Source organism: Eupeodes corollae, chromosome 2 (genome assembly GCF_945859685.1).
Source record: "Eupeodes corollae chromosome 2, idEupCoro1.1, whole genome shotgun sequence".
Taxonomy (NCBI): Eukaryota; Metazoa; Arthropoda; class Insecta; order Diptera; family Syrphidae; genus Eupeodes; species Eupeodes corollae.
The window spans coordinates 66,070,273-66,091,628 of NC_079148.1; the positions used below are offsets into that span (position 1 = coordinate 66,070,273).

General features: G+C 33.3%; 1 protein-coding gene across 3 annotated transcripts in view; it reads right to left on the reverse strand.

Annotated features, from left to right (window-relative positions):
* Window positions 1–19,193: 19,193 nt before the first annotated feature.
* Window positions 19,194–21,356, reverse strand: part of LOC129946903 (LIM/homeobox protein Lhx1) — a 134,410-nt gene continuing 132,247 nt past the window's right edge. For 2 of the 3 annotated variants that reach the window (XM_056057277.1, XM_056057276.1), the window contains exons 6-7: window positions 20,011–20,278; window positions 19,194–19,674 (exon numbers count right to left, since the gene is read on the reverse strand). In XM_056057277.1, the coding sequence (XP_055913252.1) occupies window positions 19,415–19,674; window positions 20,011–20,278 (528 nt within the window). In that variant the 3' untranslated portion in view covers window positions 19,194–19,414. Of the gene's footprint in view, window positions 19,675–20,002; window positions 20,279–21,356 lie in introns of all 3 variants that reach the window. The other variant, XM_056057278.1, reaches the window with a different exon arrangement.

Consider the following 21,356-nt stretch of genomic DNA (forward strand, 5'->3'; position numbering starts at 1 on the left):
GCAGTTTGAAAAAAGGTGAAAATTTTGGTTAACCCTAAATATCTTACCAACCAAAAACGCTAGGGACTTGAATTAAATTTTATATAATATATTGTAACGTGATATCAAAGAAATTTATCTAACGGTTTTTTTATAAATCAAAAAAAAAAAACTGAAAAAAAATTTGTCACCTCCAAAATTTAACGACTCAAATATGATTTCATCTCCAAAACAATTTCGTACAACGAAGAACAATATTTTTGACATCTAATAAAATTTTGAGAAAAATCGAATTGACATTTTTTTTTTTAAATAATAATCTAAAAAAAAAACATTACTCAAAGTTGGTAAAAACTGAATATCGATTGAAATATCTTTTCAATAACTTGAAATTTAGGCTTCAAACTCATTTTATCTTAAAAAAAAATATTGTTTTCAACATTCTGAAGAATACTGAGAAAAATCGAATTGACAGCTTTTTTTACAAAAAATAAAAACCTAAACAAATATTAATAAAAGATGGTAAAAAATGATTTTCGACTCAAATATCTTTTCAAAACTTTGAGATATTGGATTTTAATTTACTTTTATCTTTCAAAAAATCTTATTGTCAACATTCAGTTAAAGTTTGAAAAAAATCGAAGTGATAGTTTTTTTACAAAAAATTAAAAAAACCGAAAAAAATTAACAAAAGTTGGTAAAAAATGATTTTCGACTCAAATATCTTTTTAAAAATTTGAAATATTGTCTTCAAACTTATTTTATCTTATAAGAAATATTGTTTTCAACATTAGGACAAATTTTGAAAAAAATTGAATTGACAGTTTTTTTACAACAAAATAAAACTCTAAAAAAAAAAACAATACTAAATTCAAAAAAGCTTTTCAAAAATTAAAAATATTGGCTTCAAACTTATTTTATTTCACAGAAAATATTGTTTTCGATATTTAGTAATTTTTATTACAAAACTCCAACAGTCCGTTTTCATAAAAAAAATAAAATCTACAAAAAATAGTAGGCAAATTTGGTAAAAATTGATACGAGTACATATAGACAAACTTTTAAGCAAGACAAATCGACAGACGGGATGGGAAGTTATCAGTGTGGGTCGCATCCCAGCCTCTTTTTGGGTAGGGGAATAATCTTAGCCTTCTTCCATTTTAAAGAAAACTCGGAAGCAGTCAATATGCTGTTAAATATGTATATAGGTTATATAGCGCAGTATATATGGAAGCAGTAGTTTCAATAACTTAGGGTTGGGTGGCGCAACAGTCCGTTTGAGAACTAAGGCCTACTTACTGACAACTCTCAACCATTCCTGTGTGCGAGTACTGTTGTCAGGGATGGAGGGGACCTACAGTTTTAAGTCGAATTCGAAAAGCAAATTTGAGGAAATACTTTTCAAGAATTACTCTTGGAGAATTTGTCAATTCCTCGCAAGAGGCAGTGCCCTTGAAAAAAACTTTAGGTGGCATCGAACCCAAGACCTCTGGTATGACAGTCCATCGCACTAACCATCATGCACCGGGTACTACTAGTTAATAACCCCTTTAAAATTCCTGGCACCTATAGCAAACGTGAATGTTTATCTGTTGTGCCATCTTCATTAGAGAATAGAGATGATCGGCAGTTACAAACTGTTAAAAAGTTTGTAGAGACAGAATCCAGGGATTTGATAGCGGCCTGACTAAATCAACACCTTTTCACGTTTTCTTTAAGTCCGGACAAGACTTGTATTATCGCCAAAAGCTTTACCTGATACACTCTACAATGATTAGGGTGGCGAAATGAGAGGCTTAATTTCAGGCGTTCAAAATGCACACCTCTATCAACCCCTTCACTAGTTTTTGATCCATTTGTATTAAAGTGGATTCAATCGTCTTCTAGCAATACCATGTCTTCCCAGAAAGATCTGTAAGGTATAGAAATCTAGAAATATCTTTCGAATTGTTATTGGGGAATGGTTAAGTCTGTGTGCTTTGGAATTAATTCTAAAAACTTAAGAACTACGAAGTGGCCACCGCTATTAATTGCTAACCCACTGCTATGAAGTTATGGCAAAGTTTCTGGATTTGAATGGGGTTTACAGTCTACAGAAGCCTTTTGTTTTGTTGATTTTATCAATTGCTTTTGGCTGCGAAAAATGAATGCCTTCACCTAGGCATCCTCTGTAGCAAGGCTAGGCATTATAAATTTAATCAAGCTTTTAGGCAAGCATATACTTTTTAAAAATGAATTCTCCTAATTTTGTTATGTTCAGGAGCCCCAGCATTTCGTTATAACTTTGTCTACCAACTTATTCTCCGAAGATTTCTGTCTTTCCGACTTGAGCATTTTGTGCTTCGTATGTTGTTTTCGATATTTTTTGTGTTGACACAGTAAATTACGTTTTCGAAACCTTTTTGTCTTAAGGCCACTAAATCCAAAATTTAATATCTTTGCTTATCACTTGATTCGGTAGGCAAGACAGAAATCCAACAATTCAAAAAGAGGCAATATAGTATACCTGCGACGAATTCCATTGTTCATAGGTGCTAGCTCTCCACGGTATATTGACGTAGGAAGGTACATATTGTATACCTTAAGCTTATGCCACCGGCTGCTCAGGTAGCTCGTGTATAATGATGAAAGGCAGGACCAGTGCAAATAAATAAATGATTGTCTCAGTTGGTCTACTCGTCGTGAGCTTAGACATCAGGATAGCATGTAATCATCTTGTCCATTATCGTGTCCTTTGTTTGACACGGAACATTGATTGGTGCGGCTCCACTGGCTCCAATACTGAATGTGGTTAGATAGCACAATTCAGGCCATGCCAACATACACTTCACACACCGTCTAAAGTAATCCACATGAACAGAAATCGTGAAATGGCACGCACGTCAAGAGCCACGAACACAAAGTGTGTATTAATATTTAATAAACCATATTACCCATTATACAATGGTGTGATTTGTTACAAAATTGTGCAAAGTATACTCCATAAATATACATTTCGGAGAAAGGATTGCGTGATTCTGGTCGTCATTGTCTGTTTATCACTTGGTTTGTTGTTAAATTCGTCATTAAACTGATATCGTTGAGCAATCCAAGGAAGTTTGCTACAAATCGAAATCGGAATCGAAAAGAGCGCCTGCTGTCAAATACAAAGTAAAACATTAAATTTAATGACGTTTATAATGTTCTTGAGACTCAGTGTCAGAAAAGAATAGCCAAACATGACCCGGTTGATCAATCAAATATCGAAAGCAGGGACAGACAAACATCGCATGGAAGAAGGTAGTTACAGCAACAGCAACACCGACCACGCATCATCATCATCATTATCGAAAATGACCTTTTGGATAAAACTCACGAAGAATGCATCCTTGTATGTTCACACCAAGCCAAGTCCAATATATCTTATGGAAGTGGACAGAGATAGGTTGGTTAGGTTTATACGAGTACAATACATCAAACTGGCGTGACCATGCACAGCTGTGTGATTTTTATAGCCTGGTCGAGGCGACCATCAGGGTGAAGAAGGAATGGAATGGTGTCTGTCTGTCTGTCGGACTGTGCTATCTATTTGATAGTGCCTCAAAACCTGGGTGCACAATATGTGTGAATCGTGCGGATTAATAGTGTCAATTCACAACACTAAATAACTTAGTTTAGAAAGAACGTAATTTTTTTTTCTTACTCTCGTTTTTTCCGTTGTTGGCATGTGGATATCTTTAGTGCGTCCGTCTTCCTTTGTAGTATCTTTTTATTTGATTTATCATTTTAAGGGATAGATAGAGAGGTTGAGTTTATTAAAGAGAAATTTTGTACATGAAATTTCATGTTCTAATCTTTCATAGAACATATGGTCTGTAATTTACTAAGGAACTGGAGACTTGACATTAAAGTAATAGTATTTTTATGGGTTTTCGTAAAGTTTAAGAAACATTTTTTGAAGGCGATTTTAGGGAATCATTTTTTGAATGTTCGGTAAAAATATGTAATTCAGAAATGATTTCGCCATAAACTTTTCCACAAGTGATATAGAGACGTGTATTTTGAGTCCACCTATGTCAAAGACGAATATGTATTTGCCACCCCGTTTGCAAAAAATAAGGCTACCTTTTATCTAATTTAAAACTAGTGAGGGCGAGAAAAAACATTAATATTGAAGCATTTGTCAATTATTTCTGAACAATGTCCAGATACAGTGTACGGGGATTTTTTAAGTGTTGAATCTTTTCAGCGGCCCAGTTTTGAAATTAACATAGCAAATTATTGTAATCGGATTTGTCGAATTGAACATTTGAATCGTCAAGCCTACAAAATCATAAATTAAAGATTTGAAAACGAAACATTTGTTTGACCCCAAATATCTATTGAATCGGTAACGTAAGCAACTTTAAAAAGCAAAATGTGTAAACTGCCAGGGTAATCACCCGGCAAGCTATAGAGGCGGCCCAGTTGCCGAAAAATTCCAAGAGTTCAGAAGCAAAAATTCATCTGCTAGAGATAAACCCAGAAACACAGTAAATACCGATTTAACTGCTGAAACATTACTAAGAAGGAACCGCCTAAAAAGGCTGTTCAAAGTAAAAGCGATGAAAATAAAGCCTATTCCCAGATTGTTAAAAATGTGCGGAAGAATGAAGAGACTTCCATAGAAGAAATGCTACAACTTATTCTTCAAAGAATTGATAAACAGGATTTGAATATCAAACAGCTAAGCGAAAAAGTCACTCTTGAAAAACAATGATGGACAGAACACTTAAAATCGCTACATGGAATGCAAACGGTCTTATACAACATTCATCCGAACTAAAAATCTTTTTAGATCTAGAACATATCGATATTTGCCTGGTGTCCGAACTCATTTCTCCAATTGGCAAAGACAAGATAATGTAATAGAAAACTATTCATGCTACCACGCTCCACATCCAGCTGACAAGGCAAGAGGTGGATTGGCGATTCTTATAAAAAAAAACTTAAAACAAGTAACAACTATTAGAATTGGTATAAAAAAGAAAGAGTTTAAGATAGCAGCTATATACTGCCCACCAAGGCGCTCCCCGTCAGAAGATGACTATACAGATCTATTTAATATTCTTGGGCATAACTTTCTTGTTGGTGGAGACTTCAATGCGAAACACGCCCATTGGGGTTCAAGACTTATATCAACAAAAGGCAAAAGACTTTGCCAAGCAGCCCGTAAATACAATTACGAATTCTTTTCCTAGAGGTCGCCAACTTACTGGCCTTCCGATACTAACAAAATACCAGACCTTATTGACTTTTTCGTAGCTAAAGGAATCAAATGAAATCACATTAGTGTCGAAGGTAATTATGACGTGTAATCAGATCATACTACAGTGATTCTATAACTAAGTGAATCGGAAGTACTAGAAAAAAGAAAACTGGAGTGATTTTAGAGAAAGGCTTTTAATTTTTATAAATTTAAGATCTCCCATGGATACAATCGAGAAAATTGACCATGAAGTAGAACAATTTATTGCTGATATGCAACAGGCCGCTGAAGAAAGTACTCCAACATTTTTTAATAGAAGATAAAGTGAAATATAATATCTTTTAGATATAAGAGAGTTGATAATAGAGAAAAGAAGAGCTCGAAGAAAATGGCGAAATACTAGATTTCCAGATGATAAAACAACGTTTAGCCGTAATCAACAATCTTAAAAAACAAATTTACAAATTCAAAAATGGTTCACTCAGTAAATTCCTAAGGAATTTAACGACTAATGTTTCAACTAATTTTTCGCTATGGAAAGCAGCCAAGCGCCTGAAAAGACCGCAGTTACAAAACTCGCCTTGAACTCTCAAGATGTGAAATGTATCGGTAACCCTAAAGAAAAAGCTAACCTTTTCGCTGAACATCTTGCGCATGTTTTTAAGCCATACTCATCAAACGCGGCTGAAAATAGATGAAAGTGAAATACCAATTGTAAGACTTAAAGAAATAAAAAGTATGTGTTTACTGTTACGATCTAATTACTGCTCCGGTTATGAAATAAATGCCAATATATAATAAATGCATGCCTTAAGCACCGTTATGTCCCGCACCATTGGAAAATTGCTGAAGTAATTGTCATACCAAAGCAACGTTAACCACCTACAGAAGTGACGGCTTACAGACCAATATCGCTTATACCAATTATGGCAAAAGTTTTTGAAAAACTGGTTCTGAAGAGACTTAGCAAAATCATAGAAGAAAGAAGGTTAATCCCAAAGCATCAGTTTGGCTTTAGAAATAAACATTCCACGATAGATCAAGTTCATAGAATATCGATTGTAATAGAAAAAGCATTAGAAGAAAAACAAGTACGTTCAGCTATTTTCTTAAATGTTGCTTAAGCTTTTGAGAAGGTTTGGCATGAGGGACTTGAGTACAAAATGCAAAGGGATCTTCCCAGGGAGTACTTTGAAATATTAAAATCGTAAATCTCAGACCGATTGTTTAGAGTAAGGTTAAGGTACTATCAAGAATCCGTCTTGAATATAAGAATCCATGTTCGGAGATTAAGAAGAACCAAGCCTCATGAGCAAAAATACTCCATTTACCAAGATCGGAATCTTTCGTACGTTTCACTCTCCCAAACCCGTTTGTTTACATTGTTGGATTTGTAATTTTGACAATTAGTCCATGAATAGATGTGAAAACATTGAAAACAAACAAAAAAAACCATTCCGTGGGCTATAGCGGCACTTTGCAAGCAAAAACAAAATGGTGAGATGAAAAAGTCTGTTTTAAGCTAATTTTGCAGTCATTTTGTTGACAGCGAACCAATATAAGTTTTTGTCTTCAAAAAAGCATGTTCAACATCATTTTCTTGTAATTTATTCACTAATTTAGAGTAATCACTACGAATTTCTTTAAATTTCATAATTAACCTCGAATTATTGTATGAAAGATGCGTTCGAAGAACCATCAAATTAAGGGTGCGAGCGCAATTTTCTTTTGTATTGAATTCTAATTAATTTTCGTTAATGAACGGCCCAAATATTTTTTTTGCAAGTAACCAAAATCTGTATTAATTTAACTAATCCAAGAATATATATATAGTTTGTTTTTAATGATTTAAGCTTGCAACTATTCTTCAATTCCATTTTGAATAATAAATATTAAGTTTAAAAAAGAGTTTTAATCGAAAAATACCATACATGTGTTTGGTATAAAAAAAAACTTTGCATCAAAGGAACACCAATATTTTAAAAAACTAATCAGAACGATTATAGCGAACCTGTTTAATAAATGCAGAACAAATAAAATGAAAATTTTGACATATATCACAGAGTGAAAACGTGAAAAAATCATTCAATAGATCAAATGATCGACATTAATGTTTATTGTTGACGTAAAGAAGTTTTTTTAGTGAATTCCCACGCAAAATATTATTTTCATTCATTCCGTAAAAATGTTTAGTTACCAAAGTTCAAGTTAACTTATTATTGTTTAAAGGGTATGTTTAATAAAAGTGATGCTAAAAATAACAAAATTAATGAGTTATGTATATATTAAAAATGCTTTACACAAAGCAACTTATTTTTAAAACATGGTTACCTCAAATTTGTATTTCAAAATCTAACTACAATCGAAATTCTAACTCTAACATAATCCCTCAAAAAGAAATTTTCAGGAATATTCGTGCAAAAAACAAAACTAAAATTTGGTCTTGCAACTATCGAACTGCTTAAATGATGAAAATACTAATTTAATTGAGGAATGTAAACTAGCTAAAGCTGGTAATATAGAACTTCACAAGTATGCTTCTCGTAGATTTGTCTGTACACAGAAATTCGGAGGCATCCGCCTATTGTTTCCACCTGAACTTCTAATGTCGCCAAAAAACACCTGAAAAAATTGTCTGTTTTGTCGTTCTACAAAGTATTGTGTTACACTTTTCCATTTCCAATTATACTTAACCATTTGCAGCTCATATTGCGTTCGCAAATAATTTAAGTAAATAAAAACCAGCACTAATAAATCATTAAATATGTATTTGGTCAATCTTATTTAATATACATTAACAACATTTATTTAGATTCAAATTAAAAAGCTATACAAATCTTCCAATTTAAGACCATGTCAGCACTTCAGATTCTGTTGGTTAGGATTGTTTAGTTTTTGAACGAGGCCATAAACTATTCAAAATAAAGCATTTAGATGTGCGTGCAGACTATAATGAAGCATTTTGATGGGCCGGAACACTAAATGCCCCGGGCGACACTTGTTTGAGGGGGCATCAAAAAAGGAGCGGTGGCAAAAAAAAAAAGGTTACCAAAACAAAAAACCCTGTACTTGTTTGAGGGCGGCAAAAAAGAAAGGTAACCCTGAAATAATTTTCAGTAAACAGAATTTCGTATGGGGTGACATCCAATCGACCTGTACCTATACCACCACAAACTTCATTTAACCACAAATTTAACATAAGCATGGGACTGAAAATCTTCGGTGGTAAATCTTTTGCGAATTACGATTAACCCATCACACATTCAGATAAACAACAAAATCTTAAATAACAATTGCTTCACGATTAGCGGTTGTTGCGACCACATCACTTTGTGTAGCACAGAATCTAACACCAAGAATTAGAACTCTTCTTGTTCAACGAGGACCAGAAGTTGTGCAGCATCTTCAAAGTAACTTTGCTGCTGTATCTACAGTTTCAGGTACATCTAGGCGGTTAACGAAAGATTAGTTTTACCGCACACTAACAAATGGCGAAAAAGTAATAAGGTGCTGGTTACCTTATTTTCCTTCTAAAATGTCATTATTTTGTTATTGTTGCTGCTTAATTGAAGATAAGACCAGAGAGGGACAATCAATATTCTGTTCAACCAATAGATTCAATAACTGGAAAAAAACTTAATCCCAAAGTACAGAACCATGAGTCAGGTCCAAAACATAACATAAATGTTTGCAAATGGAAAGAATTGGAAGTAAGACTTCAGAAAGATCAAACCATTGATCAAACTGAGAAAAAACTTTTATCTAATAAATCAAAAAATGGCAAGGAATTCTTGTTAGAATGGTTGACATCATTAAATTCCTAGCAAAACAAAATTTAGCTTTTCGTGGCCATAGAGAAGACCATACAAGCTCTAATAGATGCAACTTCTTAGAGCTAGTACATCTCATCTCAAAGTATGACCCAGTCCTTTGCGAGCATCTTGTAAGAATAAAAATGAATGAAAAAATATCAACAAGTTATACGTCGCCACAAATTCAAAATGAATTTATAAACATTTTAGGAGAAGAAGTGCGACATCAAATTATTTCTGAGGTGAAAAAAGCGAAATACTATTCAATAATTTTAGATAGCACTCCTGATATCTCCCACAAGACCAGATCAGTCAAGTGTTGCGGTATATAAAAATTGAAGATCATCATATAAAAGTGGTGGAATCCTTTGTTGATTTCATTCAAACGAAAGATAAAACTGCTGAGGGCATTGCCGAGATAAACTAAAAACCGACGGCCTCGATATAATGGATTGCAGGGACAATGCCGCTGTTATGCCCGGGAAAAACACAGGAGTCCTAAAAAAGAATTCAAGACATAAACCCGAAAGGTCAGTTCGTTCCATGCTCAAATCACTCTTTAAATCTTGTTTGCCTGCACGCTGCAACTGAGTTACTTTTTTCGGAAGATTGGAACGATGCTATGTGTTTTTTGCAATGTCAACTAACCGCGATCGTTGGGACGTCCTGATTGCGACTACTGGTACTGGTACGAGAACAGATGCAGGAACTTTGCTTAGAGCAGTGCAATCCTTTTCTTTTCTCTGCTTTTTATGCTTTTGGAAACCTATTCTTCATGAAATAAATGATTGTCAAATTTACCTACAAACCGAAGCTCTTGACCTTTATCAGTGTGCGGCCAAAAAATTCGACTTTCTTTCAGCTTCCAAGCTACTGGCTGAAAATTTTGATTACGATTCGGAACTTGCATTCAATGAGCATGATGTATTTCCCGATGATTTCAAAATAGAATGTGGTCTATTAAGAGCCTTTGCATCTTCCTTGGAAAGACTTAACGATCTTGAAAGAACAAACCCGCTTTAAATATTAAATTTCATAGTACAGTCGAAATTAGAAACAAGTTTGCCAAACATTACCATTATGCTGCGCATTTTTTTAACAATACCAATAAGCAATGCCGGATGTGAGAGGAGTTTTTCAAAACTAAAACTAATAAAAAACTATCTCATGGCAACAATGAGTACTCTAAGGTTAAGTAACCTAAGAATTCTAGCCATAGAAATGCAAAAAACTGATGCGATTGACACCGAAAGAATAATAAAAGAATTTGTGTGTAAAGAACAAAGAAGACAAATAATTTAAACATTTTCTACGTTTTATAAATTATTAAATATGGGTAACGTACATAAGTCAATGTCAGTTGAGTTGCTTGCCACAATATAATTAAAAAAATCAAATTTGCTTAATTTAAAAATCGAAACAATGTTCATTAAAAATAAAAATATACGAAACTTTCCTTATTAAAATGAATACTAAAATTAAATTTTTACTTTATATGTACTAGTAATAACCAAAATGAAGTGATTTAAAAAACTAAATATAATTTCTTAATCTTAATTTATTTTTTGAGCTTTATTTTATAGTGAGTATGCAATTTAAAACATTAACCAAATTTGAATGTTAGGTTCCTTAAAATGTGGTTACTTTTAATATGGTTATAATCGATATGCATCACCTACAAATAAATGGATACTCTGTAAGTATAGTTCATTATGGAAGAAATGGTAGTGTTCACCAAAAGTGGCGGCAAAAACCCACGCTACACCACTGCCAAGCCCTAAATGATTTTGTCCAGCCTCATAAAACTCTTCCGACTTCTTGGTTAAAAAAAAAATAAATAATTTACTTACAACTCTCAACCATTTTGAGTGCGAGTGACAGTTTAATGCCGAATGCAATCGGGAATTTGAGAAAGCACTTTTTATTATCGTAGAGTAACTAGGCCTAAAACCAGCTTGAAATTCTTTTAATAACCCGTTTTCATTTATCCACTCATTGAGTCGTTGATGCAAAATTGACGAAAATATTTTATATGATGCATTAAGAAAGCTTATCCCAAAGTAGTTCTCTGGATTTTGTGTACTTCCTTTTTTGTGAATCGGAAAAATTAAGGCCTCTAGAAACTCTTGCGGTATAAAACAATGTTCCAAAATTTAGTTGGATGAAATATAAAGTTTTTTCAATAAGTTCCGATGTTCCGTATTTATAAAACTCAGCCGGTATTCTGTCGGTGCCTGCCGCTTTGCCATCTTTTAAGGTTTTTAAAGTACGTCTTATCTAATCTTGTGTTTTTGGCTCATCTAAGAGAATATTGTCAAATTTGGGTTCAGCATGCGATATATTTACGGAGCTGGACGGGGGATTTAAGAGTTCTTTGAAATGTTGACAGAGCGCAGTCGATGTTAGATTTTAGTGAATCTTAAACTTATTTCCATTCAAGAGCTTTACCAGACTTCAAAAATCTGTAGCATTCTTACAGTGTGCCAACCTCCTAGACTCTTCTATGAAATATTGATTTCGTTATTGTTTACAAAGGTCTTTGTATATCTTATTGGCTTCTAAATATTTGTCTTTGCTGTATTCATTATTGTAAACTCGAAGGGTCTTCAGCCACGTAAAAGATCTCTGTCTAGCACGCATACACTGACTATCAAACCAAGGTTCTATTGGCAATGTCTTCCTATGGTTGGTTGTAAAGGCTGGATATGCAGATCTTATGGAATTCGTGATCGATGCTATTTTGGAATCCACATTGATTTTGGTAACAATTGTAAACGACTGCTACCATCCTCCTCACATCCGACTCGTAACTTCATAGTTGTGGGTAGATGATTCGAGAATGCCACTACATCAACTTTAAAATCAAGAAAACAGTCGCTCCATGTCCCTCCTATCATGCAATAATCTATGACAGATTTTCCTTGTGCTCCAACTAAAGTTAGTACACCAAACTCGGCTGATGCGGAGTCCCGTTCACAATTCGCAGTCCAAAGGTGTCACATAGGTCAAGTAATCTCTTTCCTCTAGCATTACACTTTTCATCTTTGGAATGACCTATTATTCCAGCCAATTCATTTACTAATCCGGTTTCATTCCCAAATCTACCGTTAAAGTCGCCTGCTAACAGAACGTTCGGATTTTCATTTGACATCATAAAATCATACAGTTTCTCGAAGTCAGAGTCCCATTTATTGCAGTTTAGCTATATCGGTAAGATTATAAGTTTTTGGTTTCCAATTTTCAAGCGTATAAATGTAATTTGATTACTTGTTTCAAAGTTGTAGGATACATTTTTATAGTTTTTTTTTGCATTCCAAAAAAGCAACCGCCCTTCCTCTCGTTCCCGTTCTCACAGCTGGTTCCCAAACAAAATCGAAGTTCTTAAAGTTATTTTCAAATTTATCATCAATCATATCAAATACAAAATCATAGCTGTTAATATAGTTATAAAAGCTACTAAATAATATCTTATTGGTTAGACCTGAAACATTATAAGAAAGAACTGAATGATTACAATTATTACTAGTTGATAAGTTACGATAACATTTAATACGGCAGACGGCATTTTTACTAAAAATTTCAATTTGAGCTACTTGGGTTATTAAAAGAACGGCTACTATTCGACTCTATTGTGTTTTCCGCATAAGTATTAGCTGCGGTGAAAGCAAGAACCACTGTACCATCCCCGATCAGTTTTTGAAGAAACGTCAATCCTTCAGAACTGTCACTCGCAAGATTATTGATTTAAGATTAAGATTTTAAGATTAAGATTAAGATTCATTTATTTAACACAGTTTTAACATTTTGTTTTGTTACAATTTTTAAATGAATGAAATGACAATGGCGAAATTTGCCGTCTGTCGGAGAGACCTATATAATAGTATCTACTAGGTTCTTGTATGTAACTAAAATAGCTATTCTAAATAAATTCCGTAATAATTAGTCTTCTATAATTTAGAGCTTCATTGCAGTATTTATATATTGCTTCCCAATTCGGTCCATTAAGTAGTTCCTTGAGTTCCTCTAGGGTTAAAGATGGTTTTTGGAAATACTGCATCCTCCAGTTTCTCAATATTGGACAAATACCCGTGAAATGAAACGTGTCTTCTCTAGCATGTTGATTACATAGTGTGCAGTAATTGGTTTCGCTATTGGTAAAAGACGTTCCATTCAAGTTGAGGAGTTCCCCTCTTGCTCTAAACAACAACGATATTTTTCTGCAGCTATTCGAGTCTTTGAAATAATTATTTTCGTTGAGGTTATGGACTAGAGTTGGGTATATGAGTCGGTTTTCTGATTCTAGTGCTTTTTTCGTGTAGTTTTCTCTATGTTTTATATCTAATTCTCTTATTATAGCATACATTTGATTTCTGAGTTCTAATGGTCTTTCAATGTTTACATCCAAAGGTGAGTCGACTGATTCAGCTAGTTCTTTCCATTTTTGTATAAAGGGATGATTCCTTCTGATAGCATACAATCCTAGAACGTGTTGCAGCCTTTCTTGACTATACGTCGAGATAACTTTTATGATGTAGTCAACATGTAGTTTCAGAGTGAATATATAAAGAGTGGCTAGTCCCGTTTCGAGATGAAGCATGTAATTTGGAGTATTTTTAGGAAGCTGAAATACTTTTTTGATGAAGAATCTTTGTAGTTTTTCGACTTCCTCGAATTCTTGAAAGCCCCACACCTGAGCTCCATAGCACATCATTGAACGTAGAACCCCTTCATATACCTTGTATTTAGCTGAATTCGGTACCTCTTTCTTTTTCAATAGGAGATTCCAACTAATATTAATGGCATTTTTCGTTGTGATAAGTTTTGAAGAGAGATGTTGTTTCATATTGAAGGTTGGAGTTACATCGATTCCAAGGTACTTGTAGGTTTTGACTACTTCAATATTCTCTCTACCGCAATACCATTTCTCTCTTCGTGAGCATCGTCCTCTCAAACAGCCTGCTACCATAATTTTAGATTTATCAAGGTTGATGATAAGGTTCCAGGAATTACAATATTCGTTTAGCTTATTAATCATCAGCTGTAAACTTTCAGGTGATTCAGCTAGTAAAATCAGGTCATCAGCGTAAAGGAGACATTTAATAACTTTGTCAGCTATGTTTATTCCGGCGGGTAAACAGGATGTTACATCGTCTATGAAAAGGACAAACAGCATGGCACTTAGTAAACATCCTTGTTTTAAACCAGTTTTGGTTTCAAACCATTCCGATGCTTTTGTTCCATCCCATACTGCTGATTTTGATCCGTTGTACAGTTCCTTTATTATCCTTAGCATTTTTGTCGACATTCCCAGTTGATTTAATTTAAAATATAGCGCTTTTCTATCTATAGTGTCGAAGGTTGCCTTGAAGTCTACAAAGAAAATATATAATTTACGTTGACGGAGTTGGAAATCCTGGATAATTGTATTTATCACAAAGATATTATCAGTAGTCGAAAAACCAGAGCGGAAACCTGATTGATATACACTGAGATGTCTGTTTTCATCTACCCAATTTGTTATACGAGAAAGTAACACTCCTGTAAATATTTTTGCTATAGCATTTGTAAACGAGATACCTCTATAATTTGTTGGATCATTTGGGTCTCCTTTTTTATATATGGGAAATACTAGAGCTTCTTTGAAAGAGTTAGGTACCTGGGCCGTATTAAAAATGTAGTTAAAACTTTCACACATTTTCTGGAGAAATTGAATTGGTGCATTTTTATAAAATTCAGTTGAAACACGATCTGGTCCTGGGGCTTTGCCTGTTTTTGCTTGTTGGACTATCACAATTATCTCATCCAACGATATATCTGCATCAAGAATTTGGTTTTCTACGAATGGTTCTGCATACTGTATAGGCATATTCAATGTATTTTGGTTGAGTAATTTTCTGAAGTGCTCTCTCAATACGTTTCCATTAATGTTGACTCCACATTTATGTTCTTGGCCTTTTAGGATTTGTAATTGCCTCCAATATTCTTTTGGGTTTCTTTCGGTTGCAAGGTTTCGTGCTGTTTGTTGTAGGTATTCTATCTTCTTTTTACTTAATAATTTTTTTAAATTAGTTTTAGTTTGGCTGTAACGCAAAAGAAGTCTTTCATCTGCATTGGTTGACTTCCTTATTGTGTTCAGCAAATTGAAAGATAGTTTTCTCGCTTCTCTGCATTCTCGATCGAACCACTTCTGTTTTCCTGCTTGTTTGGTGTTTCTACCAGGAGTTGGGTAAGATTTCACGATGCATTTTACTAAATTTTCTAGCGATTCGTGGTCAGTTTGTGTTTCTATTTGAGCAAGATTTAGGGCTAGTCTGCTTTCAAAGCTGCTTTTGTTACTCTCTTTCCATATGAGTTTAATAGGTAGATCAATTGATTTAGTTTTATTGTGTACCGTTGTTGAAAACGTTACTGTAATTGGCATATGGTCTGAAAATATTTTCTGTTCAACTTTGAAATGATTTACGAAATCCATCCATTTTTCCGAGATCGCGCAGTAGTCTATTACCGATTTTCCTTGTCCACTAATATAGGTGTAGTCTCCGTTTATATCGCCTTCGAAGCAACCGTTTAAGACAAATAAATTAGTATCTTGGCAAAGCTCGGCGAAAGAGTATCCATTTGCGTTACAAATTGTATCCTTCGATGTTCTGTGTTCTTTTAGTTTGCATGATATTACAAAATTCGTTTTATTTATTTTCAGGTCTCCAGTACGTGCATTCATGTCACCAATTACCATTAAATTTTCTTTTGCAATTACTTGAATTGTTTCTGCTAGTTTGTTGAAATCACTATTCCAGTGGTTGCAATTTAGATAGGTTGGCAATATATATAGTTCTTCTTTTTCATCTTTTAGTTGCAATACTATTTGTTCATTGTATTCAATGTATGAGCCAACAATTTTATCCAATCTGTATCCAAATAAGGATCCTCCACTTGCTCTCCCGAACTTTTTAGTTTTTACTGCTGGTACCCAATGTAGTTTATAATTTGTAAAATATTTACTAAATTTACTTATATTATCATAGGTTATAAAGGTTTCAAAAAGAAAAAATATTTCGAATTTATGTATAAAATGGAAGAAATCGACATTCATTAATTTATTATTAAGGCCCTGAATATTGTATGCTAGTACAGTTATATTTTCTATTTCAGTAATATTTGAAACACTGCCAATAATATTCTGTTGTTGCTGTTGTAGATGTTGTTGGTGGTGGTGTTGCTGCTGCTGTTGTTGTTGTTGTTGGTGTTGATGTTCTTGTTGTTGTTGGTGTTGTCGGTGCTGTTGGTACTGTTGGTTTTGTTGTGTTTGTTGTTGTTGGCGATGTTGTTGTTGTTGATGTTGATGCAAGATTATTGTTTTTATCAAAGTAAAATGTGATTTCATTTAATTTTAATGTTTCGCCTCTAATAAGTTGTTTGAAATCCTTGTTTTTAGCTGTTATGTTGTTTCTCAGGTTGATTATCCTTTTCCGACGTTCTCTTGCTAACATGGGAAAGTCCTTGTGCATCGAAATACCAATGCCGACGAAATTTTTCCTAGTCCTTAGCAATTGAAGTGCACAATTTTTGTCTTGCAACTCGACAATAATATTTGCAACATTTCAATTCGAGTGGAGCTCGCGTACACTTCGGATTTTGTCAACATTGTCAGACCGTAACATTTCAAGACAAAGAGATTTCGTTTTTCAATGTCGCTAACACCATTTTGTTTTGGCAAGTGAACAATTATATTCTGCTCCTTGGACTTTTTTTCGAGCATCTCCACCTGTCGCTCCGAGGTCGAACATCGTGTCTGCATGTTTTCCAACTGTGTTTGCAGCGATTTGTTACTTTGTTGAAGCTGATACAATTCAGTGCTAATACCCTCCATGTCCTCCTTCGTTGCCATGTTTTTCGGTTTATCATCAAGAAGCGACGACACGGAAGATTAGATAAATAATCTTAGATCGTCAACTGCCAAATTCCCGACCACCATTCTCGACAAATCTGATAACGATGAATTGCCCATCGATGATAAGGGAAATGGAGTTAAGTCTCTATGCTGCCTCTTTGCTGAATTATCAGCATTATTTCTTTTGTGTTGGGAATTGTTAGGGGGCGTTCGTCTCAAGGACATTTTGGTGTAAATATGCTTCTTAGTTTACTTAATCTAACACCCACTCCTAAAAAAATAAATAATTTACGTGGCGTGACAGTCAATTGAGAACTAGAGCCTAGTTACTTACAACTCTCAACCATTTTGTGTGCGAGTGACAGTTTAATGCCGAATTTATTCGGCAAATTTGAGAAAGCACTTTTTATGACAAGAATTTATCAATTCTATGAAAAATTCTAAAATTTTCCAAACTATAAATCCAAACAGCCAGGACTGTTTACAAATATCCCAAAATATCAAAATTCCTCTTCTAGGTTATGAAAGAAAAAACAAACAAATTATTTTCTTTTTATTTATGTTTTAATGATTTTTTTTGTCATGTTCTTAACTTAATACATAATAATTATATTCTTTTATTTTTCTTATAACTAAATTATTTACACAGTACATTCACATGAATTTGTATTTATATTAAGTTTTTGTTTTATTTTACATATACATAAGTTATACATAATTTATTTACTTTTTACATCTTCTTTCTATATAAAGGCTTGATTCTCAATTAGTTTCTTATGCAGCTATTAATGTTTCACGTCCTTTAAAAGGTTTATGTGGTTGATAAAAATGAAAACAGGAAATAATATTTGTCTTAACTGATGACGAAAACAAACAAAAATAATAAACTTTTCAACTATACACACACATGCATATGAAAATATATTATATACTTTTATACGATGTATATAATAAGATATTTACAAATAGCACACATTTAGCCACATCAATTTAATTTGTTTGTATTTTACAAAAATATGTTTTAAATAAGTTAAATGATTTTATTTATTTTTTCGTCAATTCATTAGTGTCGGTGAAAATCGTTATCAGACTTTTTTCGAGTTAGCTAGTGTAGGTTTTTATTTTGTTTTTATTTGAAGTTGAAGGAGCCTTATTTAGAAGTTTAATTACGTATTTATGCAGGTTGAGCATTGTAATAATTATATTATGGAAGGAACTGAGTGAGTAGTTGCTTTAAATAAAAGCTTGACAACCCAAATTTCGTTTAAAGGTTTTTCTATTTGTTTTAAATGCATTGTTTATTACCAATTTACAGCAGTGACCTTAAATTGATTGAAGGATTGCAAAGAAGGTAAATGAATTGAAAAAAGGCTAATAGTTTAAATTAATCCTGCCAAAAAAATAGTAAGGTCCATAAAATTCATATAAATGATTTTACTATCCTAGAGCTCAAATTTGGTTTGCTTATTAAATGATAGCTAACCGTTAATTATACGACTTCAAATAAAGCTCTGTTTGCAGTGGTATAAGCCTTATTTTATTATTTGGAGTTCATCGATAGATGATTGAAAAAAAATGTAAACTATTTTTATGACTTTTTTCTGCAATAACAAATGAAAACTTTCAAAACCATTTGCTGACCTCAAACCCGGTACATTCGTGATTTGAGCCATTTTTTGATCAGTTGCTTCTAAATTTAGCTTCAATTAGAAAAAAGAAAATTTCAAACAAAATTAAAATACGTCTCAAGACAAAAACTTGTTTTTTTTTAAATTTTATTATTAAATTTTTTAATACAAATTTCACATAAGCAAAAAAATTAAAAAAAAAAACTCAACCTGCATTCAAACGGTCTGGAATTATTTTCTTTGTTTGAATTTGTTTTACAATTGTACAACATGCATTTAATTAATTTATAAAATATACATTTATCCATTTTTGTTTTGTTTTCTTAAATAATTTTTTTTTTACATTTTATCCTAAAAATAATATTAACACTAATTTTGAATTATTTATAACTAGTATTTAATTTATCATTAGCTATACACAATTTTTCTTTTTTACTTCTTTATAAATATACTTACAGCAAAATAAAACATTACACAACAAATTTAATTTAATATATTTTTATTTTTATAAAAATTTTTAATTTTTCAAATTAAATCAATTAAGACATAAAGCGTTGTTATACAACAAACCAAATAATAATAAAATTAAATACTTGTATAATAAATATAAAAATGTACACATATGGATTAAATACAATTCAATTAATATCTTTTTTTTTTTAAATATACATATTTTTTTTATTATTCATTTCTCTTATTTGTTTTTTTGTAGTTCTTTGTTTTTGTTTTATTAGTTTTTTTGCGATTATTCTCTGTGAGTTTTTGTGTTTGTTTTTTGAAAGCGAATTGATTTTTGTTTTGTTTAAATTTGTTTTCCTACTTTTCATTGCATTAGAGACTTAAGCAAGAGCAGAGAATTCGCAAAAGCTTTTCTATATTACCAAACCACACCTTCATTTAGCATATTTTGCGGTTCAGAGAAATTGCCGGACGTCATAAATTCAGGTGATCCACTTCGGGGTCCCCCACCAATTCCACCGCCTCCACCACCATTGCCCATTATATGATCGGGAGGTGGTCCACCCGCACTAGCCATATTCATAGATTGGGGGCCATTTTGATTTAGGAAATTGGATTCAGGTGTTAGACCGAATTCACTAACCATGGGTATTGGTCCGGAATGATCCATGGGTCCACCTACGATAAGGAAACGAGATTTCTTATGTTAAACTAGGATAACCTTTATTAATAATAAGGTTTGTTTGCTATATTTATGATTGAAGTTAAAGATTTTCTCAAATGAACAAAATCTTAACAACAATATTATAAAACAATACAAACCTAATACAATCATTTTTAATTAATTCTAGAATAAAATACAAATTAAATGTTGTTAAAGTTTGATTTGTTAAAGAAAAGTTGAAAGAGCCATATTTCCAAGATACGAAAAATTGAAATCATATCCAAAACAACATTTAATCATGTTTTATTCTCAAGACATCATACATTTCTGGATAAAACTTACAAACTCACCTGGTGTATTAAATGGCATTGGTCCGCCAGGATGTCCCGGGAAAAATGGTCCATCATGCGGATGAAATGGTGGTCCACCATAACCAAACTCAAATTTACCATCGGCACTAAAATATGGAAAACCAGGAGGTCCATCATCCATACCGCCAGGTGATAAATTCATTGGGAAACCGCGCATTTTTCTCGCTCCCCCAAAGAATGGCGGTCGACCCATGCTTGTGATTTGTTTCATTCGACGTTCTTTTGATCGTTTATTTTGGAACCAAACCTGTAATTAAATAAAACAAAAATAAAAAACATGAATTTTAATGCCTGGCTTATACAAAAATCATAAAATTGTAGTTTTATCACGTCATATTTAATAATATTTATTGTTTCAACTGCAGTATTGTGCAAAATTCAGGGCCGCAGTTTATCAAGTCGAAAAGCGTTCTGGATACAAAGGCCCCGTTAAGTAAACAGATTTTGTATTTATTTATCGTTTCATTTTACTTAGTGGCCAATGCTACTTTTGTGAGTATTTAGGCAGAAGTGGTTAATGAGGGCGAAACAAAGTACGTGCTGTCATCAAGAAAGAACTTACGACACCAACGTTTCGGTCAAAGCGTCAGTATTGACAGACCTAACCTAGTCTTCGCTATAAACGCAGAAAAGAACACCAGCGCTAAAAATAAAAAAGAGCAACTCTTGCTGTTTCTTTGGTTTAAAAAGCAATTGGGTAGCAAAGCTTTCTCTAGAGACCAAAGTGTCGCAATATAAGACCGGGAACAAATTTCCTAACATGATCTAGGATCCCGTATGCATAGAAGGTGAGTGGAGGAGAAAATGGAACCACGAGCTTAACAGGCTGTACGAAACGTAGGCTTAACCAGAAAAAAAAAGTCCAACGACTGAGATGGCTGAGTCAATTAGAGCACATGGAAAGCAATTAACGGGTCTGGAAAGACTTCAAATCCACGCCCACAGGACAACGCAGTAGACGAGGAACGCGAATCAGGTGGATGGCACGCACAGAGTGAGTCCCTAGTTTACACACGACTGCAGCGCCACATTAAGTAAGTAACTTTTAATACAAATGGCAGACAGTGCGAGTAATGATAAAGTGTGGTAAGGCATTACTTATTCGTGCAGTACGGCTAAAGAACGAATCTCTGTACTTAAAACTACTTACGAGGTTTGGCTTGAAGGTATAAAGATGAGAATTACTGAAAATATGCGTATTACTTAAAGAAAGGAATAAAACTAACTATGTCAGTAAGTCGTGATCTGCATAGAAAAACGGTAAAAAGTGTGAGACATTTCGGTGGTGTTCAAGAAACGCCATTCAAAAATATGTTTGTCGTCAA